Raw genomic sequence first — 19,402 nt, 5'->3', positions numbered from 1 at the left:
ACCACACGACTGAAATAAAACTTTCTATCTTCACTAACTCGACTTCTGTTCGCATCACCCGATCACATTTATCGTAACGCTCTCGTCGCTCCCTCACCTTACTTACTCCCCAAGTCAAGCGTGCGTAAAGAAGTTTTACTTCAAAATATCGCTTCAGCCTGTAATATCTCACTGCCTAGGCCTCTTTTCTCATGTAGGAAGAAGGATAAAAGCTTAATCCACCACGCTGCTTCAATGCAAGTTGGCGGATATATTCAGTACTATGAGTAACGATCGCTATCAGGTGTACATGATAACAACCGGGACCGACAGCTTAACGTGCTCTCTGAGGCACGGTGGGGAGACCCACAAGGACTGCATAGACTTCAATATGAAACACCTGGTAATCAAGAAACGACACAAGTGTGTAATTTATGATTGATAAATTGAGTAACATAACGTTATGACGTTTTCTCAAATATTGATATTTTAATACATATAAATACCTAAAAACGTTTGTATATTTTTTGACATTTTTTTATATTTCATTTGAAACATTATTCTATATTATAGGACAAATATTTTTCTACACAAAATTTCATAAATTACACCAATATATAGTTTTTAGTAATAATTAAATTAAAGTTGAATTTCATAATTTAAATTGACGCAAGTTCAGTCTGCTGTTTTCCATATAGCGACTAAAGTAAATATTGAATCGTATCGCAACATCAAAGCCCTTAAACTGTAATTGCGTTCGTTGTCATCAAAGAGGTTTGCAGAAGGCGTCATTTTCACGCCTTGCTCTTTGATTATCGTAATTGTAAGTTTTGTACGCAGTGATTTATTCTCGCTTAAAATTAGAATTGTTAATTTATTTGAAACACGTGTGTACGGTCGTAACACCGTTTAGTGACCGTTCATTCAATGCTAATATTGAATTATAGAAATATTTGCATATGTAAGATTAATTTGTATAAATGCTATTATTATATAATGGTTTAATGAGAGGAGTGTTTATTTATTTATTTTTCGACACAGTTACACGATACAAATCATCACATTTGTTACACGAATAAATTGCAAAAGAAAAAAGATAAATTTGCATCTTTATAACTATGCACAACATGCAAATCAAATTTAAAGAATATGTATTACAAATTAAATGTTATAACCAAATATAAATAAAATGACACACAAAACACTAATGTTAACAAAATTGAATAAAATTGTTGCAAACCATTAATCTATGTTGTTTGCAAGCACACATATATTATCTGGATCTTTTATTGCCCTTACTATGAGTTGGTACTCTGGTGGAATATATCTAGTTTTTTAGATATAAATTATATTATCGCCTAGAAAAGCGTACTAGATCGTTATATGACAGATTATTTTTTGCAGAAAACCTCCTACGTGAAAAACTACCGAGATATGTATCTACTTTTTAGTGTTGTAGGATGCAAGCAAGAATGCGTAATATTATCGTAGAACATCATCAAATACCATTATCGTATATGTGGTGGCTGTCAAACTTTTGATCTTATTTATCCGCGTTTGGCATGCCAAATTTTCTACGTATCCGGTAATTTTTCAACAATTTAAATAGGATGATAAGCTGCTGTCATATATAGGTGATACTTTTGTTATACGACTTGAAGTAGAATAATAATATGTACATAAATATCTTTAAAGTGGACTTTTTTGTCTTATAATACTCTTTTCGAACTTTTTATGTTTCTTAAATTTTAAAAATAATCGTATGCAGAAAAAAATTATTAAAAAAAAACCTAGCTATCTGTAAATAAAAAGTTATGCTATTAAAATTATACACGATATAATCACAAAATTTTAATACATCTTCGTTTCAAACAGGGGGGTATTCTGAAAGTGTTCTTAAATTAGATCGAGACGTGTCTCATGAATAATAATGAAACGCACATAATAAACGTATATCATTATTCACGAAATGTTCAAATATAATTCAATTAAAAACTCGCAATATACCTACCATTTGAGTTTCATCGCACGTTCTCGTACCGTAGCGGAAAGATTTTCAGTTGCAGAATTTATCTCAAGTGTCACGTAATTAATGGAATTTCGTTCGCAGGTGACGCGCTGCGGTGCGGTAGTTAAAGCGGCTCTGCCGCTTTAAATGGACAAACGCAAGATGCTGCCAAAGAGAGCGCGTATGGATAGCATGCGGGGTCCTATTGCAAATGGACCCCTGCAATCGAGGTAAGGAAATTATTACACAATGGTAATGTACTTTACATAATATACACACGGCATGTTTGTTCAATTGTCTAATGTTTGAAAGAATAGATCAATTCTGAATCTGAATACTAGTGTGTTACGGGACAAACATCTATATGGCCATTACATGTTTATCGTGAGTGGGGATCATAAACCCGCGACCGCTAGCGCAACAGCCAGTCCTGTGACCGTTGCACCAACGCGTCGTCGAACTTAAAAACTACCGCACCCTGTTAAAACGAAAGAAAAAACCATACTTATACTTATGTATATATTCTGTAATCTATATCTTGATCATAATTTCCAACCAATCTTACATATATAGCAAAATGTACTTCGAGTGAAACCGTGCATGTCTAGCGCTTAAAGTGAATCACTTGTACAATTCGAAGAGAATTTTAAAACGGTGCCATTCATTTCTTAGTCCATTGAACTCGTGATGTTGATAAAAGGTCGTAGAGTATGGACGATAAAATCAACCGGATGCACTAACTTAGTCGGAACTCCGCGAACTCGGGGATTAGAGATAAACTTTTGATATTCAGCGACAGTCTCGCTCTTTCGTTAACTTAATGACTACATTCCACTTTAAAAGTTGGCCCCGAGCCCTCACTTCTATCCTAAAGCTCCTAAAAAATTCTTTGTTTAAAAAAATCTTACGCAAATCGACATGCATGTTTTAATATAGTTTATAACTTTTGCATTATAAGTAAATTGTAAACTGTTACTAAAATGTAGTTCAGTGAATTTTCCTAAATGGCCGTCGTACCATTTGCAGTTTCAACTTAAAATTTATAGCAGTTGATTGATGATTGAACAGAAACGGCACTGGTTTTTCGTTACCCCTTGATATATGAGTTTCCTAAACTCGTAACAGCTTGCGACTATAACATATTATCAGAGCTGAAACTCAAACACAAATGTAAACATACTAAGTTTCGTAACATTTGCTCTGTATGTATTAACCGATATATTTTGGGTTTCAACTATTAATAGACTTCTACTTGGATAAATGACTTTTTTTAACTTTTATAAATACCATCTGTCCCTATATATCCCTACCACCTTTATGCAGACGATCTCCAGATTTACTCCCACGCCAAACTTATTGACTTACCAACATGTATCTTAGACTGCATCTTCACTTACCATCAGGTGAGATCGCGCTCAAGCGCTAGTCTATATACTTTAAAAAAAATGTATTCAGAGGATAATAACATCCTTAATTGGTGCAACTTATGGATTAAACATCAATCCATCGGTGTCAAGTGACTATTATTGGTAGTCCAAAACTAGTGGGCCAAATAGATTGGTCACTCATACCACTTGTAATTTTTAATAATTCCGCTATTAGTTACAGCGACGATGATCTTTAACTCACTTCAAAGAATTGTGTCGTTAAATGTTGTAAAACTATTTTAAGATTTATTAACAAGATATATCACAACGGTTGTCTTATATAGACATAATAAAAATAATCAGTTTCAACCGAATTAAACAAGATTGCGTCGAGTTTCAGTAACTCTTAGATAACCTTTACATACATAAATGTTCAGTCAAGATATGAAGTTATTGTCATTTAGTTCCTAGTTTAATTTTGATTTGAATTTTAATGTTAGGGATAGTAAGCTGGCGTTCTGTCTAAGGGAGGGACGTTGTTTAAGAGTGCTACGTAAAAGAAAATCATAAATGAAAAATAACCCCTAAAGCTAAATGTATTTAGATTTTTATCAGCATAGAAAATATATTCTATTTATATTACAAAGATATTAAGAATATAATTAATATATTGAATACACAATGTATTTAATATATAAAGTCACTGATAATGTATAAATTTGTATCTTTAAAGATGTTTGTGGTCGATAAATTGAAACTTCTGATTTTTTCCTCATTCATTGTTGAAAAGCCTGTGATATCTAGAAGTATCGCTATGAAACACTACGCTAAGATTATAGTAGTTATAAAAGTCAATGAGGATGAAATCCCGGCCCGATTAAACGTCCAGGATATAACAAAAGTGACCCTTTGGGGCAATCGGATAGGAGACGTCGATTAAAGTAAAACACTTCTGGTATACACGTTACCAGGAAAGTATTTTAAACGATTCGTTGCGTGAGTTAATTCAGCCGTCTTCATGTTGCAATGATTATTTATATTAATCCTTGCTAATGGGATCCGAATGAACTCTAGTCATGCAACACTTGTAACGCCTTTTGAACTAGGGCGTCATTTCTAGTTTGTGATTTTAGTGAATCCAGCAAAATTTAAGGTTATTATTAATATATATTATACGTGTTTATCTCTATTAGCAATAATACTTTTATTTAATATGATTTTATAGAAGACGGCTTCAATGTTCACGTTTAATTTTGGTTATAATATTTGAAATTGGTTTTCGAGTGACAATAGCTATATTGTATTGTATATTAGAGGTAGCTGAACTTCAATAATAAATTGTATTTTAAGATTTCATGTTTATTTCCACAATATGAGGTTTTAATAAATTTGTTGTCACGGTTATATTTTGTTTTAAATTATCTTAAACTTTAGTCTGAAACATTTCACTTTACTTTCGAAGACCATTAAAACAAATAAAAGCTTTTTGAACCTTTTATTTATGCACATAAAAGCTTCTTTAAAATTTTACAAAACTCAAAAAAAAAGTCATCCACAACTTGTCGGAATATTATCTGAACGAGCTGATTTCTTTATTTCTTTTTATTAACTATTCTTTAATAAATAAATAAAAAAAATACTGAATCACCACTTTTACTCGCCTTGACCTATCTAACGTTTCTATGACTGCCTGCATTGCAGCTTTGCTTTCCGTTCTTTAGAGAAATTCTTTCGTATATTGCTTTAAATTCCAAGAGTGAAACTTAAACCCACTCGGCGTGCCTTATGTGAATTGTGACACGGTTTGGTACTTTGAAACGAAGGCGGTAAAAAATTTATTAGGAAATTAAATTTTTTTATATTACTTTACTAAAACTGTTTGCTTAAAAGCAGTAACTAAATTTTTTTTGAAATCGTTGTAATAATCCTTTATAGTCGTCACAAAACAAGAGGCCCGTTTGGACATTTGACAAATACCCTAGAACGTAACTTGGTACGAAACTGTAAAAAAACAATAAAAGAATTATTAATAACATAGTGTTTTTGAAACAAACGTACGTTTTTTGGCGCGTTAAATAATGTGATAGAATATATGGGGAGTATTCTTTTCGCGCTTACTTTATAGTAGCATGCAATTTCTAATTATTACGAAACGTCTCAAAAACAGTTACGTTCTAAGCATTTTTTTAACCGACTTCAAAAAAGGAGGAGGTTACTCAATTCGATATATATATATGTATGTATGTTCGGGGATAACTTCGCCGTTTATGAACCGATTTTGATAATTTTTTTTTGTTGGAAAGGGATATCCCTGGTTTGGTACCATGATAAGGAAACTAGGATCGATGATGAGATCCCAGAGAAATCGAGGAAAACTCGAAAATCCGCATAACTTTTTACTGGGTGTACCGATTTTGATGATTTTTTAAGTTAATTGAAAGTTGATGTTTATCATATGGCCACATTTAAATTTCATCGAGATCTGATTACAACTTTTGGAGAAATAGTTGATAATGCGTATTTACTTGACTATTTTTTCGTCTACCTACGTTGTAATATAATTGAAGTCGGTTTTTTTTCGTTTGCTTGCAAACACAATTATTATTTCAAACACTGGTGCTGTGCTTCACTCGATTTTAATCTTAATTAAATGTTGTGTCGTGATCTTTACTGAAAAAAGAGCTTGGCTCTCAAAGTTAATAAAATTTTAATTTGGCTAATAAACCGCGATAAAATTCGAAAAAAAAAATGTTTCATTATAATTATTAAAATTCGTGTAAAAACAATAGAAAACAATATAAAATAAATACAAATTGACCTTTTGTACCATTGTATTATTTCAAATTACCTACAATATTAAACTAAGCTAAATTTCTGATCAAAATTTCAATCAAATGCACTTTAAATTACATAATCAAATCGATCAAATACCCATACAAACTTGAAACAATTTATCGTGAGTATCCAATACCGCAAGTTGTTTGGTTACTTCGCTATTTACGTCTCGATGACATATGTCCAAACGGGTCTATTATTTTGTGACGAAATTTTTTTGCCTCTTTATATTTTTAGGGAATGACATGCGATCCTATTTTAACAATCTGTTATTCGAAAGTCTGTCACCAACTCAACATCCACTAATTCACTTTGGGGGTCTATCGACGAATCTACAGAGCCGCGTCCATCCGATTCAGTCAACTTATTCTTTTTCCGGTCTAATCCTATTTGCTTTCCATCAAAACTTGCCCAAAGGGTTCGCCTCCTGGCTACCCCATCTCTTTGTTTGCCCCCAAATTTGTTTTCGTCTGCCCGGGTAAAGTTTCGACGAAATTCCGTAACTTTCCACCCTCAGAATTACTTTCTTGTTTCGCCCGCCGAAAGTTTTCGTCGGCAATAATAATAATTCTGCCTCGCTATGACGAAAGTTTAATTTATTAGTTTAATCGTACTGGCGCGGCCTTAATTATTCCGGACTCTGTAGGCTCCACCGAATCGGTTTAATCTTGTTTAGGATGTTAGATTTCGTGTCCCGAGTAGCCGATATTTGATTTGGAATCCAATTTGTCCGTCGATTCGATCCGGTCGTTGACATTCGTGGGGACTTTGGGTTAAAGATAATTTCGTCGTCTTTAATTTAAGTCGGGATACCCGACTTACAATAAAATTGTCTAAAGTATCGGGGTCATGTCATTTGAAAATTGTGTTTGGAAAATACTATTTCGTCAGTACTTCAATTTGTATTTTATGTCATTTTCGGTACTATTGTACATTTTTGTTATGTTAATTAAATACGCATGGAATACAATTTTTCGAATCCAATGTTGTTTTACGCGTATCTTGTACTAAATTTATAAATATGGGTGTTAAAAATATTCGACTTAAGAATTTGTCTTTAAATAATACACAACTGACTTATTTATACAGAAGTATAAAGTCTAAAAAGTAAACAGCCATTAAAACACACCTAAAGTCGATTGAATAAGATTGTTTAAATTGATGTTAAAGTTTATCGACAGTTAGAAAATTTTTGGAAAATGCACAATGTGACTTATTCAAGTATTAAACAATGGAATTTTTACGTGTACAGATAACATGGCAACAAGCTGGCTTCAGTAATTCCCATGCAGAATGTCTAACAATTGCCCGACAGCGAAACAATTATACTTGATTAATTTGCAGTCGGAATCGCCTGTGCGATGGAGCGACTCGCTTACACGTATTTCGTATTTACCTAAAGTTTTAAAACGTTGCATTTGAGTCGGATTACATTGAAATTTATATATTTAACTGTTGTCCTAATGTATTATATAGTAAAATATAATATATTCTGTATTGCACTTTAGTATAATTATTTTTGTATAATTATTTGTATACAAATTTAGTTAGCAACGTGGACTTATCTCTAGAAGAGATCTCTTCCAGTCAACTTGTGATAATGAGAGCTAATGTTACATAGCCGGCTAAGAAAGTGCAGAAATGTAGATAATGTACAGATTCTTGAAAATAAAAAAGTAATTAAATAAAATTCATAACATCATACAATATACATTTACATACTACATATATATACTACGCATATATGATTATACACACCACTACTTATATAAGAATATACACATAAATATTACCAATATATTTATATCATTTCAGCCTATCGCAGTCCACTGCTGGACATACGCCTCTGCAAGTTCGCGCCAACTATTTATAACGCGCCTGCTATTTATATATTTATATTTTATAAATAAAATGTTACAGAATTTTATTATAATACATATGAATTGGTAGAGTTTAGTCTTGATTGGATCACTTAAAAAGATCATTAAAAAAAAGTTTTCCTTATTATGGTTAAGGTTTTCGTCACACATCACTAAAAATTATGTCGTATTTCTTTCAGACCCCTAGTGGCACTGCTCGACGGTCGCGACTGCACCGTCGAAATGCCGATACTGAAGGACGTTGCGACAGTCGCGTTCTGCGACGCGCAGTCCACGTCGGAGATACATGAGAAGGTTCTGAACGAAGCCGTCGGCGCGCTCATGTGGCACACGATCATTCTCACTAAGGAGGACCTCGAGAAATTCAAGGCGCTTCGGATCATTGTCCGCATTGGATCCGGCGTCGACAATATAGATGTTAAGGCTGCCGGTGAACTAGGTACGTTTGTTATTCTGTATCCCACAGTTTTATCTCCGTCAGTCCCGAAGGAGTAAGTTTGGAATAAAGAATTATATAATAAATACTATTCCAGGTTTCCCTATTTACTAACTTATATTGCAATAGACAGTAGTTTTGTGCGTAAAAGAGTGATAAACATTGAGTTCCTTATGCATTATTCACGCATTTCAGCACGTTAAACATTTATTTTCTGAAATTGACAATGAAAAAAAGTAAAAGCGTCATTCGAGTATTATAACTTCAGCAAATTACTATAAACTACTTTTGTTAAGACGAAATAGTGTCGGGGTGTATAAATATTTAGCAATGAATTGGTTTAATTAGTTTGCAATAAGTTATACGCTGGAGAGTGGAAATAACTTCACTGTGTGTTTGGTGATTAAATCTGATATTATATTCGAATCCATAGTTTTGTTAAGTTTAAAATTAGCTTCGGTATTTAACTATGAATATAAAGTGATTCTTATGAATAAGGTTTTACGTGAAATTGATAATTTTGTATTAATAGATGGTAGTATTGAAATTTGTTTATTAGTAAATAATTTGTCGAAGCATACAAATGAGATTGATGGAGAGATATAGTTTGCTAGCCGAGCAAGTAAATTGAGATTATTCAATCAATGTGTATGATTCTCATGTAAATATAGTTTACTCATTTGGTAAGTAGTGCAATTTGTCTTAAGAACCACCTTAACGGTTAAACCTTTTGTTACCGAGTAAAATAAAGGCTTGAATATTCTTCAATCTTTAATAAATTTTCTTAGAAATTACAATTGAGAAAGTGTAACTAATGTTCTATCCCAAGGCTATTTTCATTTTAAATTTCTAATTTTATCGAAATCCGGCCGCCGATTAAGCCCTACAAACTTATTTAATAAAGAAGATTTGATTTAATCTCAGCTTAATACTATTATTTGAATCACGTAATGTTTGTTAAACGTATTTATTAAGTTTTTCTTTTTATTGCTTTATTCTGGTATAGTTTTTTATTAATTTATAATATTTTGTTTCTTTATCTATAGTTACGAAAATTTAACGTTCATATATATTTTTTGTCAATTTATACATTAATATACATTTATTTGCTTTTAACAATTATTGAATGAAGTTCCTTTTAACAAAACATTAATACAATGAAACTCAGGAAAGACATTAAAAAACTCGTTGAGAGAAAATATTACAGTCAGTTATTAAATATAAAAATAGGTACTACATACTTTTTAGACAAATATTATAGTGGGATTCTCGAAGATAATTTATTTTGGCAACAAAGAAATTAGAATAACATTTTAGTAATGAGACATTGTATTAATTTTTTGTAATTAAATGAAAAATGAATTTAAAAAAGCCTAATATAAACCTTACACAAATAGTTTTCATATCTATTTCGTGCATTCTCATTTTAAAAAATTACAATTGCTAGTACTTTAGAATAACGCTTTACTCCTACTTGCATGCTTTATAATTTTATCATTAATGGTTACCGAGCTATGACTACGAGTGGTACCGAAATAACATTCTAAATCTTGTTAAGTTTTTAATTCGGTCGTCGATTAAGACGTTGTTTGTTGGTTCATAATGTACACTAAAATTATAATAATGTATTTGAGAAGACATTCAAAATATATTAATTGTGTTTTGAAGCTTAGCAGTTTTATAAATGTGAGATGGTATTTCTTATTCACACTTGATCTACGTGATAATTATATAAGAGAACAATTAAAGTTAAAACTTAAATAGTCCGTAAGCAATTTAGTCACTTATGATAAAAACTCAAAAAAAAAAAAATCGGTCTTCCAAGGTAAAAAAAAATTATAACTGATATTAGAAAACCTTTAACAACGACTATACTTATGTAACTAGCAGGGATTGAGAACCCCAGACGATTTGAAATAATTTTTAATCCAAAAACTAGTGTACCATGTAAAAAGGTTTCGTATACTCATGATGTGTGATATACATGTTCGTATTATAGTCTACTGAACCTTAAACACAGGCCGCAAATGTCTACTTTAAGAATAGACGACCGTGTGTGTTTGTTAAATATATTTATATCTGTGTATTTAATATTGTCGTTATTTGTTTACAGGAATAGCTGTATGTAATGTACCGGGATACGGTGTTGAAGAAGTAGCCGACACGACAATGTGTCTCATATTGAATTTATACCGGCGGACGTACTGGCTCGCCAACATGGTACGAGAAGGGAAAAAATTTACGGGTATGTTTATACTAATAAGTATTAGAAGAGTTTATAGTCCCTTTAATATGATGCTATTCAGAGAAAAGTATAGCTTTGAATGTAAAAAAAATACATTTGGAGTGAATGTCCTAATTATATGTAATAATTGTGTTTGCTCGCAAACGAAATAACCGACTTCAATTACATCGACAAGTAATACAACGTAAGTAGACGAAAAAAAAATAAACAAACGCACTAGTCGTCACTACGATTTTCGAGGATTTCCCTCGATTTCTCTGGGATTCCATCATCAGATCCTGGTTTTCTTATCATGGTACAATACTTGGGGTATCTCTTTTGCAATAAAAAAAGAATTATCAAAATCGGTTCATAAACGAAGGAGTTATTCCCGAACATACATAAAAAAATATATATGTACAGTCGAATTGAGTAACCTCCTCTTTTTTGAAGTCGGTTATAATTAAAAGAATAATGTAAAATGGAATCATAAACAATTTCATTTGAATCAGACGCTTAGACATTCAAATTCTGTTTTTGTTTGACTATTTTAAAAATATGGCCATGTCGAGTGATCAAGGAGAGGGGAACAAGAATTGACGTAATAGTAGTGTAACAGTGAGAGATATAAAAGGAATTTTCTTTCTCTCCTCGTAGTAGTTGCTTACCACTTTCCTATTAAGCACCAACACTAAATAACAGTGACACGAATTTCATGACTCTGAAAATTCGGTTGTATTGACACAACAGGTGTCAATTTGTCAACAAAATCATTTTAGCCTTAATTTTTAAATTAAATGTTAATAGGTATTTAGTTCAACTATTATATTTTAATACCTGCAATTAGATATATTTTGAAATGTGATGTCATAAAATTTTGGATCTCTCCCCAACCTTTTGTCAAACGCACTTCGTCGATCCCCCGTCGTGTGACGTAATTTTTTGATGGTCCCTGTACTGATGCCGATATTTAAACGTAGATTCATCGGAGAAACAATCAGTGTTTTGACGAGGCTCAGGCAACTGGGATCGAAAAAGTAACTGTGGATGACTCTGTGCTGGCACTATGCACTTATCCACGGACTATAAAGATGACGTTATAAATAATGACACTGCATTGACTCCAAATGCAGTTCGGCTCAGGTACTCTCCTGTCTCGCCGTGCAGGTGATAATCCCGGGAGTCGCGTGGCAAGGTTCCGCTATCGACCGGGGGCGGCAGGAACGGGTAGTTCAAAACCCGGCAGAGTGCACTCTCGTCGTTGGGGTTAAAGGGTTAGATGGAAACTTCCAAAATTGGTGACCCAAACGTCGAACCCTGGAACGCGCCATCAAAATATAAAAATAAGCGTTCCAGCACTATTTGCAAACATCCACGGCACTGCGTTATAAAAGAAAGCACCTAAATTGTAGCAGTAGTGCCGTGGAATCATAAAGCCAGGAGCGGAGAGTAATATTTTAAAAAAGAAGGTTACTGATAATGAAATTTACAATTAAAAAAAAAACTATTAAATATGAGGGTAGAATTTGAAAGATGATGAAATCTAAGAACATGATTTAAATGAGATTTATGCTACTGAATACAAATATTATATTTTACATTAGGCATGATTTACTTGCATTAAAACTACATAAATTGCCTGCAATATAAAAATACCACTTACCCAGTTTGGGGGCGATAAACACTGACACTATATATATATTTGTTGAATCGAGACAACGCTAAGCAAGGATCACACAATTTTAGTAATTACGGTTACGATGCTTAAATATATATTAGACACCGTATTAGAGACTGTAATAAAAGGTGTGGTGTGCGTTAACTACTTTCTTGAGACAAAATTCAAAAAATGAATGACGCGGCGGCGACCAGTACTGCCGTTTTTATAACCCGAGACAAAAGATTCATTTGAATTTTTGAAAAGATAAAATGTTGCCCGCGCGAATACACAAATGCCGGTTGATGAATTTATATTATTTGTTTGTAGGAAAAAAAAAATTATGATAAAATTGTGTTTTATAATTTACTGTAGATTTTCATGCAAGATCTAATTATAATAAATTAACGTTTTTTTTAAAGAAAAATCATTTCACGTATTTAAAATATTAAACTTAAGCATATTTTAATTTAGCAGCACAAATAATGTACGTATAACGTTACAAAAAGTATATATATATAGAGCAGCCCCTAAAAGTGTAATAGTTCTACCTAGGTCGAGTCGGTCCAAATTCCATGAAAGTTCAATAATGTAGCACAATTGTCTCCAGGGCCGGAGCAGGTGCGCGAGGCGGCGGCCGGCTGCGCCCGGATCCGCGGCGACACGCTCGGCATCGTCGGCCTCGGCCGCATCGGCTCGGCCGTCGCGCTGCGGGCTAAGGCTTTCGGCTTCAACGTCATTTTCTACGACCCCTACCTGCCCGACGGCATCGAGAAGTCGTTGGGGCTGACCAGGGTCTACACTCTGCAGGTAAATATCCTATTATTGGTTAATTTTATATTGAGTGTATATTCAGCAGGTAATACCGCGAGTACTCAGTCGCAGCTCAGTTACTGATATATATTTTTTAGAAGAAACATTCTCCGAAAAAAACCTACTTCAATTTACATCTGAATTGATCGTACAAGGACCATACAGATTATTAGAGAAAAATCAAAAATTACGTTTCAGATCTTGCTCTTATTCATGGGAATACTCAGCAGCATGGAAAACACGAGCTTTTCCTAATACCATTTATATAATACTAAATAAAAAATAAAAATCATATAAATCGGTACACTTTGTAAAAAGGTACGAGGTACACGTCATATAAAACTATACAGTAGAATTGAGAATCTCCTCCTTTTTTGATGTGTGGTAAAAATGTTTAGTTCGTTAGAGCATCTTTAATCTTTAATATTTTTTGTGTTTATTACTTTGTTTTGTGCAAATTGTAATGATGATATTTCGGATTATAGTGTCTTTTCATGTGTATAATTATATGAAAAATATTATTTTACTAATAATATCAACTATAATTTCAGGACCTCCTATTCCAGAGTGACTGTGTATCATTGCACTGCAGTCTTAACGAACACAATCACCATCTTATAAATGAATTTACTATCAAACAGATGCGCCCAGGTAAGGAACACTCATTTGATAACATGCACAATTTATTTTTGCTAACCATTGGATAGTAATCTATTTAAGAATGTTTATTCTTTTTTATCGTTAGTGTAGTGTGTAAGTAGGTGCTATATACTAATATAGCATAGTACCTATATTAAATGTGTAATGTTTGCATAAAAGATATGTAACGATATACTTATATACATATATTATATATCTTTAAGATACATAATATTAGGCGACAGTAAAATTAATTCATTAATAAACTGGACGTCTAAAAAAAGATATTATTATATTAGATAATAGTAGATTATTATTTTGTACAATTGTTTATTAATTATTAATTTAAATAATTATTAGATTTGAAGTTATTAATATCTAATATATTTAGTTATAGACTACTTACGTTGTTTTTGTAATTTTTTCAATCGTAACATTTTTCAATAAACGTACGTGTTTGCGAGCAGGCGCGTTCCTGGTGAACACGGCTCGCGGCGGGCTCGTGGACGACGAGGGGCTCGCGGCGGCGCTCAAGCAGGGCCGCATCCGCGCCGCCGCGCTCGACGTGCACGAGAACGAGCCCTTCAACGTCTTCCAGGCGAGTTGCTCTGCCGCAGCGACACCTGGAACTTTCTCTCTAACACTACCACCTTGGAACTTATAAAGCCGACCGATGGCAGGGCGACCATCCAATTGCTGGCTTTGAAATACACAGGCCGGAGACGGGCAGCAGCGTCTTCGGTGCGACAAAGCCAGCCCTGCGGCCACCAACATGCTTACCCAGCGTGGTGACTATGGGCAACACACACGAGTCCACTTGGGGAGGCCTACGTCTAGTAGTGAATTGCAATAGGCAGAAATGATGATGACTAGGAAAACGTATTCAAAATTCAATCAAATTAATTGAGAATAGAATGACAATTTTGTTTGTTTTTGAACTAATTTAAGTGTATAGCACGATAATACAATAGAATTAATTACCAGTGGATAAAGCTAAACTAAGGGAGCAAGTAGTAGAGAGAATAACATATTTGAAGTAGTCATTTACAAAGCGTTGACCATTATTCAAAGTTCAAATTCGTTATCACGATGAATTCGTTATCCCGAGACACGATTAAAAATGTGGCATTAAACGTTCCAGCAGGGCCCGCTGAAGGACGCGCCGAACGTGCTGTGCACGCCGCACGCCGCGTTCTACTCGGACGCGTCGGCGCAGGAGCTCCGCGAGATGGCCGCGTCCGAGATCCGGCGCGCCATCGTGGGCCGCATCCCCGACTGCCTGCGCAACTGCGTCAACAAGGACTACTTCCTGGCCGGCGCCGCGCCCGTGCTGGCGCCGCCCGCGCCGCCCATCCCCGCGCCGCAGCCGCCGCCCGCCACCTACAGCGAAGGTGCCATAAAAAAACATTAAAGAAGCGCACAGCAGGTATATCCTGCTTTTGTCCAAGACTTGGGAAGTCAAGCAAGAAGTTGTTAACGCTCGCGGCTAAATAACACTATTCTCAAGTAGCATTATCTTCCTGTACGGTGTGGGTCGGCAACGCGCTCGCGATGCCTCCGGTGTTGCGGGTGTCTATAAGCTACGATAATCGCCGACCCAGGTCGGCAGCGTGGTGACTATGGGCAAAACACATGAGTTCACGTTATTTTTGGCGTAAACTTGTGGAGGCCTATATCCAGCAGTGGACTGTATAGGTTGTAATGATGATGATGAATCGCCGACCATCAGGCGAGACGTAGCTCGCTCGCCGACCCAGGTCGTACGTAGTATACCGACGCGGACCGCTGACCGACGGCTCGCTTGCAGGCATGAACGGCGGCTACTACGGCGGCGGGGGCGCGCAGGCGGCGCACTCCACGACGGCGGTGCACGAGGCGCCGGCGCTGCCGCCGCAGCCCGCGCCGCAGCCGCCGCCGCAGCCGCCCATCACGCTCGTACGTAGCCGCCCGCCCGCCGCGCTCACCCCGCCCTGCTCGCCCCACTCGACCTACTCGCCCCGCTCGACCTACTCACCCTCGCCCGCTTGACTGCACTCGCGCGCTCCGCCCCGCTTCTCGCCCGACCTCTAACCTCCTTAACGTAACCGTCTGAAGGGATTCGATCGCCCCTCGCCTAATCCTCGAACGTCACTCACGACTATACTGAAGGCCAGGGGAAAAATAGGCTCTTGATTGGCTTCAGTCACTGAAGTTGTTTTAATTAATCATATATAGATTGCTGTTTAAAAGTAACGTAACCGTCTGAAGGGATTCGATTGCCCCTCGCCTAATCCGTGAACGTCACTCACGACTTTACTGAAGGCCAGGGGAAAAAGAGGCTTTTGATTGGCTTCAGTCACTGAAGTTGTTTTAATTAATCATATATAGATTGCCGTTTAAAAGGATTGATTATTATGGCTCTTGACGAGTGCGCTCACCCCGCCCGATTCCTCACTCGATCCGTATCTGACGTTCTTGACGTTGTTTAAAGGGCTAGTGGTAAATGTAGTTTTTTGATTGGTTGAAACTCTTAATGAGCGTTTGAAATTAATGGCCAAAATTTCTTTGTCTCTCGTTTATAATTAGTAGCGTGTTTAAAATTGTGCCCCTTTTTAACACTGAAAACTAAATAAAATTAAAAACTATTAAAATAATACGCCATATAAATAGTGAGGGTGTTTTATTTTGCGATAGAACTTATTTTTTTTTTTTAACCGACTTCCAAAAAAGGAGGAGGTTCTCAATTCGACTGTTTTTTTTTTTTTTTTTTTTTTTTTTTTTATGTATGTTACATCAGAACTTTTGACCGGGTAGACCGATTTCGACAAATTTTGTTTTAATCGAAAGGTGGTGTGTGCCAATTGGTCCCATTTAAATTTATTTGAGATCTAACAACTACTTTTCTAGTTATATCTAATAATGCGTTTTTACTTGACGCTTTTTTTGTCGACCTACGTTGTATTATACCACATAACTTTCTACTGGATGTACCGATTTCTATAATTCTTTTTTTGTTGGAAAGGGGATATCCTTCGTTTGGTACCATGATAAGGAAACCAGGATCTGATGATGGGATCCTAGACAAATCGAGGGAAACTCTCGAAAATCCGCAATAACTTTTTACTGGTGGTACCGATTTTGATAATTTTTAATTTAATCGAAAGCTGATGTTTATCATGTGGTCACATATAAATTTTATCGAGATCTGATAACTACTTTTTGAGTAATCTTTGATAACGCGTAGTTGCTTGACTATTTTTTGTCGATCTACGTTGTATTACTGTTGATGTAATTGAAGTCGGTTTTTTTTTCGTTTGCGAGCAAACACAATTATTTTGTTTGGTGACTTAAAAGGTCTCCTGAAAAATTGATACTTAATATAAAATATATTTTTCTTAAAATTTACTTAGTCTTGTATATTTTACCTTATGATGAAATAAACGTTTTCATCTCTTTCATGTTATAAAAAAATCTATGTAAATCTGATAACAATTGTTTCTGTGCAGTTCTTAAAATGTAATAAGGTAGTTAAGATCTAAGATGAATGTTTTATTTCAATATTAAAATTATTTAATATTGAAATTATTCTGATTACCATGGCATGTCAAAGGAAAAGGATATCATGTAAAAAATTTGGTAATTAACTATAATAAATTAAATTTATCATCTGAATGAAAAATCTTTACAAAAAACTCTTACTAGTTCTCAGATTCTTCTAATCTTGACTTGAGTGACTTATTTTGAAAGAAGAGAAATATTCAGAAACCTGAATCTTTCTTGAATGAAATGGTTACTTCACTGAAACCTGAATCAGAACAATATAGACGAAAATAGAATTTAAGATGTCCCTGTTGATACCCACATTAATATGAAGATATTATATAGCCATAAGATAGGTAAGAGTTTAGAAATTGATAGTTTATAAGCCCAGTGATAAATGGGGCATTATTAAATCGCCCGTGCATTGTGAATAATGATCATTTAGGGCGAAAAAGTAATTATGATTTGAACTTCCTTATTTATTACATTGCATCGATATTACGGATACTGCATTGTGGATTTTGTGAAATCTGATAATCAACAATCTGATGAACACCTAATAACACAGGTGTACTGCAAGAAAATTGTTAAAATTAGTTCATTGGGTGAGGTTAGGTTAATTTTAATTATTGAATCTACTATTTAAATAAAAATTGTAGTCATAAAATAATTTTAAGTTCATCTACCCCATACGTGACGAGCATAGTAAATAATGCACGGACAATTTGCTTGTTATTATTATTTGGCATAATTCAACCAGCGCAGTCCCCTTTTTATGTAATGCCCTATTAATCACTTGCTCCATATCATATTGCATATATATGTAATATTTTTTATTGTATAAATATGTAAATATGTATAGTATCAACTTTATAAAATAAATTTTGTACATGTTACAGCCGATAAACACCTCGGACCCGGCCAATCATCAGATGAAGCAAGAGAGCTCCGACGTACACTAGGCGACACGCTACGTTACAGTACCGTACCGCGAGCATCAAACAAACATACAAACAATAGTTTTATTGATTCCATCGCAACTATGTCATAAGTACCTACGTAAGCGACGAGTGATGTATACTGTGGCGACGTTTGCATTACATGTACTAAGAGACCGCTACAAACTAAAGCTATGTCTAACAAGTCTTAACACGTCAGTGCTCAAAAGACAATGCATTGAAGCGACGAGTGAACAACTTTATAGCTTTACTGTGACGGATGTGGTGTTAGTTGGATGATTTGAATATAATTTTGTTTGCAAATAAAACCTGTCGAAAAATATGGCAAAAGCTTGGACTACGGTTTAAGTATGTGATTGAAGAGTAATGTATAAGTGGAGCGTGTTGGTGCAAACGTCGTGTATTGAGCGAATAGCTGTTTTATGTGTTTGTATTTGGTAATTGGACAGCTATATTATATACTGTTATGTGAAATGCGTGCAAATAATCGCGGGACGATGTATGTATGATGTGTTTGAGGGGACGATTTGTCGAATGGTTCTTATGAATTTTATACTTTAAAGATTATTTTTCTTTGTTGAAAGTACCGCTCGGCATCATGTAAAATTTACATGCTCAACATATTATGTGAAATTTAAAAGATATACTAATTTGATCAGATAGTATAGATTTATTATCTAATATTATATATTAGACAATTTTTAAAGGCTTGATCGCCGCACTATAAATAATAATTGATATAAGTTTAAGCAGTATTTCTATTCGAAAATTCAAAAAGAAATACTAACACTTGATTCTACGAAAGGGGTCGTCCATTAATCACGCGAGAAGGGTTACATGGAGATATGACGTGTATTTATTATTTTTCGATAAACGCGGGGTTTCTAAACCAAAAAAACCACCAAGTAATTTAATGACTGCCTAGAAATTTGTACCATAATGCTTAATTTTTCAAAATTTAATCAGATTATACTTGTATTTAAATACACTATTCTGAGAATTATAATTTACTTAACAGAAAAAAATACACGTGATCTTGGTATTTGGGGGAGAATTTAAAACCTCACAAAAATTTCACCAAGGGTG

The 19,402-nt window shown here is 34.6% G+C and overlaps 1 protein-coding gene across 1 annotated transcript; it reads left to right on the top strand.

Moving 5' to 3' along the window:
• Positions 1–2,125: 2,125 nt before the first annotated feature.
• LOC123665056 (C-terminal-binding protein) lies at positions 2,126–18,646 on the top strand. The gene is made up of 9 exons (XM_045599408.1): positions 2,126–2,217; positions 8,249–8,508; positions 10,619–10,750; positions 12,997–13,196; positions 13,751–13,850; positions 14,306–14,436; positions 14,983–15,229; positions 15,646–15,773; positions 18,257–18,646. Exons 1-9 carry the CDS (start codon positions 2,135–2,137, stop codon positions 18,317–18,319), a joined length of 1,344 nt encoding a protein of 447 aa, XP_045455364.1. The 5' UTR covers positions 2,126–2,134; the 3' UTR covers positions 18,320–18,646.
• The last annotated feature ends 756 nt before the right edge of the window (positions 18,647–19,402 follow it).

The sequence above is a fragment of the Melitaea cinxia genome, chromosome 23, assembly GCF_905220565.1.
Source record: "Melitaea cinxia chromosome 23, ilMelCinx1.1, whole genome shotgun sequence".
NCBI lineage: Eukaryota > Metazoa > Arthropoda > Insecta > Lepidoptera > Nymphalidae > Melitaea > Melitaea cinxia.
Note: the sequence above shows the minus strand (reverse complement) of the source record. Positions and strands in the feature narration are given on the sequence as shown.

Coding starts and splice junctions, on each gene's coding strand:
- LOC123665056 (XM_045599408.1), top strand. CDS start 2,135: ATGGACAAACGCAAGATGCTGCCAAAGAGAGCGCGTATGGATAGCATG. Junction 13,851..14,305: donor TATCAAACAGATGCGCCCAG/GTAAGGAACACT, acceptor GTTTGCGAGCAG/GCGCGTTCCTGGTGAACACG. Junction 15,774..18,256: donor CGCAGCCGCCCATCACGCTC/GTACGTAGCCGC, acceptor TACATGTTACAG/CCGATAAACACCTCGGACCC.